The sequence below is a fragment of the Narcine bancroftii genome, chromosome 13, assembly GCF_036971445.1.
Source record: "Narcine bancroftii isolate sNarBan1 chromosome 13, sNarBan1.hap1, whole genome shotgun sequence".
Lineage (NCBI taxonomy): Eukaryota > Metazoa > Chordata > Chondrichthyes > Torpediniformes > Narcinidae > Narcine > Narcine bancroftii.
In genome coordinates, this window is record NC_091481.1 from 50,169,980 (window position 1) to 50,176,249 (window position 6,270).

The window sequence follows — 6,270 nt, forward strand, 5'->3', positions numbered from 1 at the left end:
CTGTTCTTGTACCTCTGGTCTTTCCGTTTTTAATCAATTCCTTGCACGAAAGAGTGGTGGGCTTCCTTTTCAGATGATGAAAATGTTGGGGTTTGATAACAGGGTTCGGATGCCTTCCATAACTCATTAATGGGCGGTTCTTCGTCAACACAGAATAAAAAGTGACTTTGGAGTCTACGTCCACGGATTTCTCATGTGATCTGCGTTAATCAACGGGCTGTTTTAAGAAGGATTTAGCCTTCATTTTTTGGACATTGATTTCAACTGCCACGTTGTCATGTTATAGCTCGGTAACACTGTGGGTAGAAAAGACTCAGAGCATTATGACAATCTCTAGGCGCCTGACTATTGGAAGGTTGTGGAAGGATTGAATAGAGATCAGAGAAGTCTTACGAGGACGTGTGGGGATTGGAAAACTGTCTGGTGAAATAAGCATTCTCTCTGGGGCAATTAAAACGAGAGAGATACATTGAATTATTTGGTGTTTAACTAGGCAGGACAGACAACTTCTAAAATATGCAGCAAAGATCAATTCACGTTCGAACTGTGTGGAGGTAGATTCAGGGAGACATCTGAGATATGTTTGTTCGACAGAGATAATTATTTTTCTGGAATACAAACGAGAGTGATGATTGAGCACAGCGACATTTCAAGGTCCTTTGAATGGAGACATGCGTGTACGGATATTGGAGCAATGTATTTTATGAAAGTTTTAAGTGTCAGATTGATTGTGGAATCAGTGTATTCATAACTGAATAATATCATGAGCAGACAGGCCAGGACTGTACTGCACGATGGGAATAATGGTCAGCACAATGTCTTCAGGGCGGCAGCGATGGAGAGCAGCAGGGTTCGAATATCACGCTGTCTCACATTCTGCAGGTGTCTGCTAGGGTTTTTCACCGGCGGGCCTGATTTCCTCCGACTTTTAAAATGTACCTGGAATGTATGTTAATTAGGCAGAACAGACCCGTGGGCCAAAATGTCCTGTTTTCGACAGTTGTGTCCTAATTTAAAACTGAATTTAATTCAGATGGAAATGCAGAAAAGATGCACAATCCTACTGTTTTGGCTGTGAGTTTAGCTTACATGATGAGACTGGTGCAAAATGAAGTAAATGATCACATTTATTCCAGAACGGATTAATCTCCAAAAGTGATTTACAAATTGCCCTCTTTATGAGCATTCCACCTTAGGCAATTGCGATGCCAAACATACACTATGATTTTTAAGGGATTGTTTAAGGCAGTATCTGACTGGAAAGAAAAAAAAGTTTCAAATATCGCAGTTTTAGGTGTCCCTAATTGACTCTTTTGTGCACGATGTCATAACCCCAAAAGAATGTACTGTCCGGTGATGTAGACGTTTGTGCAAAGTATTCAGCTTCCATCGATCAGCACCTGGATTGGAATCTCGCATTGTCTGGAAGGAATTTGTCCGTTCTCCCCACGTCTACGTGGATTATCTCCAAGGGCTCTGGTTTCCTCATCCCGTTCGAAATGGCCGGTGCATGTTAATTGGGTGTAAATTGCGGAGCGCGGAACCATGCGCCGACAAGGCCTGTTACTGCACTGTAGGCTCAATTAAACTTTGAATTTAATTCAGCTGTTAATGCAGAATAGATGCACGTTTCTATTGTTTTGGCTGTAGACTTGATTTAGATTATGGGACTGGTGCAGAAGGTACTAACGTGGAGATATTGGTGGGGTGCAGAATTATAAATGGCAGAGATTAAGTAAATTATCTCATTTAACCTGAATAAATTAATCTAGAATTGCGTTTGTTTTTTTTTAACTGCGAACAGGGAGGAATATTTCACCTTCAGCAATCCTTATGCCATAAAAGCTCAGTTATTAGTTAGCCATTGCTTAGGGTGGTATCTAAGTGGATAGAAATGTATGAAAACTATTCAATAAATTCTACCAAATTGAGTCGTTATGTGCACGGTTTCATAACTACAATGTAAATGGGCCAATGACAATTTTTCTCAAGCATAATATTTCAGTAACAAATGGGTCTGAAGCTGTGATTGTCAACCTTCCCTTCCCACTCACATACTAAATTAAGCCATCCATTATCGATCAAAGTGAACTTATGGCATAGGTATTGCTGGAAGTTTATTGCGATTTTAGGGGGCAGTTTGAAAACCAGTGATCTGGAATGACCGGGTATCGGCATCATCTGACATGGATCAAATTAAGTTAACTGAGGGGCATCTTCATTACACAGGGACAAGGAGGAATAGGCAATAACTAACAGTGTATACAATCAGGACGTGAACGAAACCACGGAGACGATTGTGGATTTCAGGACCAATCTGGGAGACAGGACCCAGTTTCCCCTCGTGGGCTCAGTAGTGGGGAGGGTCAATAGCCTCAATTTCCTGGATGTTTTTCTTCTGCAAAGATCTGTCCTGGGGTCTGCAAGTTGCTGCATCACAAAGCAGGCTCGCCAGCAACTTTACATTGTTAGACATCTGAGAAGATTCAGCATTTCGCTGAAGACTTGAAAGCTTCTAAAAGTGAACAGTGGAAAGCATGCTGGTTGGTTGCAGCACTGTTTGGAACGGAGGGGCCTATTCCAAACACAAGAATAAACTCCAGAGGGATGTTAATCCTGCCGGTGACATCGCAGGCACCAGAATCCACTGCATGGAAGACATTGACCTGAGGTAAAGTTGCTAAAAGAACAGCCTCTATCCGGAAAATTGCCACCAGCCATGCCAGGCCCTCGTCACTCTGCTACCATCAGGGTGTGTTCTCCCTCCATTACCCGCCTATTCCTCCCTGCCTTTGGGACTGTGCTGTTCACAAGAGACTTCCCCTTATTATTTTATCTGCGTGCCTCCCACAAGCCCCGATGAAGGACTCAACGTTTTCGATATAAAGTTCACTCTTTGATTTGCTTAGTTTCTCCAGCCCTGTGTTTTTACTTCACCCACGGTGCTTGCAGACTTTCAGAATCCCAATCAACATCAGGAACCTAAATAAGAGACTCAAATGTACAAGGTCAGCTTCATCCCTGCTGCCATCAGATTCCTGAATGATTAATGAACCAGGCACAGCCTTACATTTCCAGCAATTTATTTTATTTTTATAGTTATGTTTAAGATGATTCCAATATGTATTATTACACGATGAAGGTGCCAGAAATCACCAAAGTTCATGACAATAAATCCTGATGTTGATTGGGATTCTGAAAGTCTGCAAGCACCGTGGGTGAAGTAAAAACACAGGGCTGGAGAAACTAAGCAAATCAAAGAGTGAACTTTATATCTAAAACGTTGAGTCCTTCATCGGGGCTTGTGGGAGGCACGCAGATAAAATAATAAGGGGAAGTCTCTGGTGATCAGCACAGTCCCAAAGGCAGGGAGGAATAGGCGGGTAATGGAGGGAGAACACACCAAGAAGGAGAAGCACGATGAATAGCTCTGCGAATGGAGGGCGAAGAGGGAGAAGAACAGGAAGGAAAAAGATCTGGGGAAGGGGAATGGAGGAGGAACAGAGAGTAGGTAAGCGGAAATCGGAGAGATAGATGTTAATTCCATTCTGTTGGAGAGTGACCATCAAAGTAAATAACTGTTTCTCCTCCAATTTACGGGTAGTGTTGGCAGGACATACACTAAGCCAGAGATGGGACGCGGAATTGAAATGGTTGGCCACTGGGAGACCCCTGTCACTAATGCTGACAGGGGAAGTTAATCCGCTAAGGCATCACACAGATCTGCGACCAGTTTCTCCGATGGGGAGAAGGTCACAATGGGAGAGATACCTAATGCTGTAGAAAATTCTTGCGGATACATAAGTAAACTTAAGCTTCTACTGGTGGTGTGGGATGAGGTTTGGGCGCAAGTGGAGCAATTCCTACTGCTGCATGGAAATGGGAATAAATGGCGATTGGTGGGGAATGTTTAGTGGACAAGGAAATGCTAGGAGCGCGTCAATTGTAACGTTCAAAAGATTGAGGTTCATGGAAAGGGAGAGTTTGAAAGACGAGGGCCAAATGCCGCGAAATGAGACGGGCTGGGCAGCGGATTCAACGTGCGTCAAATAACAGGTGCCCGGGCTGGGGAATTGGATGAGTATATAAATCATTCAACACCCTTGACTAAATTGAAGACAACGTCAAATTGCACAGTTCTAAGTAATCTGTGTAACCCAAGTGCATGGCGAAACGTTGAATTGAAAATATACATATAATTAATGGAGAGATTCACATCCAGAATAACATCCTGAAAAAGCTCTGTTTTCCGAAGGAAAGGGCTGGATGCCTTGGATGATCGGAACAAACAGAAAAAAATCAAGACATCTCTTTCAAGGATGAAACTGAACAGATCTATTCTTGTTTGCAGAGAGAGTGAAACACTTCCTTTTAACCAAATAATATAATCATATAACAATCAATCGTCAGCAAAAGGCCAGTTCCGCCATTCGAGTCTATACCTACACCTACTCCCACCAAGTCCCAAAATCACCCTAACCTTTCTGGACCTGAAGCTAATTTGTTTGCATTTTCATTGTTATATTTCCCAACTGTTATCAATGTCTGGAAATCAATCAGTTCCAGTACTTTTTGAAAACCTGAAAACAACACAAAGGACTAAGAAATTTTAAACTAAACGAACATTCGACTAACATTGTGCACTTCAGCAGATATAAAAGATGACGCTGCAATATTCATAATATAATTACGGGTCAACATCACCGTAATTGCAGGCATCTCGTAACTTTAAATATGTTTTCAATAACTGTCTTCTCAATGTGATTTTGAAAACTTCAAAGCGAGATTATCTGGTTTTCGTTTCATTTGTAAAGTTGCCCAGTTAACGTAAACAGATATTTCAATCCACTCTTCAGTTGCTCCCTGAAACTCCGCTGTGTCAGCACATAGATACAAGTGTTGGTGCAGGTACTGAGCATTCGTAACATGAATCCAAATTGTTGCAGGATATAGATCGGCGTGCTTAAATGCCTGTCAGTGTAGAAATTGTTTTGTTTTTGCCATTTAATCGAATGCACAACATGTGGCATCCAGAGTAAAATGAAATTGGCAGAAAGCGCAAATAACAAAATCATGGACTTTCTCCGTTTCTCCACCTCGGAGTCTTTTTGTTTCTGACCGCTGCAGCGCAGTTTCCGGCGCACTCTGTTCGCAGCGGTAATATATCTGATGGTTAATGCATTAAACAGCACAATTAAACAAATTGGTGATAACGGGTTAATAATAATCATAAATAACTCGAACGTTGCCCAAGCTGGTGATGTCATATATTCAACCGTTGGAACGCAGCGCTGTGGATCCACTGCAAAGTAGAATGGAACAGACAAAACAACGCTCCCTGCAGTAGCAGCCGCTGTCACCACGGTCGCAGTTCTCTCGGTGCAGTATTGTTTCCGTAGTTTCTCGCAGCAGATGGCGATGTAGCGATCGAAAGTGAAAGCAACAGTGAACCAAACAGAACATTGCGTGGTAACGAGCTGCAGGACAAGGATCACAGCGCACAATGGAGATTTGAACAAGAAATATGCGAATAAATAAATAAAATTAATTTGTTGCAGTATAATAGCAACGAGAACCACCAGAATGTCTGCTGCTGCCATTTCCACCAAGTAGCGAGCGATGCATCGGGAGAGACCACAATTTCCGCGTGACAGGATCACGATTGCCGTCAGGTTAACTGAAATCAATTCGAAATATAGTTATATAATTCGAAATATATTCAGAATTATCAAATGTAGAGTTTGTAGAGTAAGTACAGCTGTCCTGAATGAGACAGCCCCTCGGGTTGAGATAGAATATGTCATGGAACATTTGGGAGATAAATTGATAAAATTAGGGTAGGTTACACACACACATCCACATACATACACAGATCCTATTTGAAATATTCAAGAATTCATATTCAGTAACTTTACAGAAGCAATTGAGAAAGCTATGCACATTTCAAAATTAGGTGCTAATTGAAATGATATCCAGATTTTCATTGTGTGATGATATTTTTAATGGGTTTATTGTATTGTATATGTTGAACCTTTAGTGGGTAGGGAGGGGAGTGGGGTGGGAAGTGAAAGGAGGAAAGGGGACTAAATGGCACTGTGTATATTCAAGATGTAAATGTTTGTGTGTATTTTGGTTATTATGGTTCATAGTGTGAAAACTTTTAAAAAATAATAAAAGAATAAATAGACCATTCTCTCGGACTGGAATCAGTTCGACTGTGTTGAACATTCTTTCACGACTTCTGACCCTTCTGCAAAGTGCTCACTCAAT

The 6,270-nt window shown here is 41.7% G+C and overlaps 1 protein-coding gene across 1 annotated transcript; it reads right to left on the reverse strand.

Annotated features, from left to right (window-relative positions):
- Window positions 1-4,802: 4,802 nt before the first annotated feature.
- LOC138748029 (neurotensin receptor type 1-like) lies at window positions 4,803-5,600 on the reverse strand. Its single transcript, XM_069907730.1, has one exon. The coding sequence runs from the start codon at window positions 5,598-5,600 to the stop codon at window positions 4,803-4,805; it is 798 nt and encodes a 265-aa protein (XP_069763831.1).
- Between the last annotated feature and the right edge of the window lie 670 nt (window positions 5,601-6,270).

Bases quoted from the DNA above. Each gene is read 5' to 3' on its own strand.
- LOC138748029 (XM_069907730.1), bottom strand. From the start codon at position 5,600: ATGGCAGCAGCAGACATTCTGGTGGTTCTCGTTGCTATTATACTGCAA.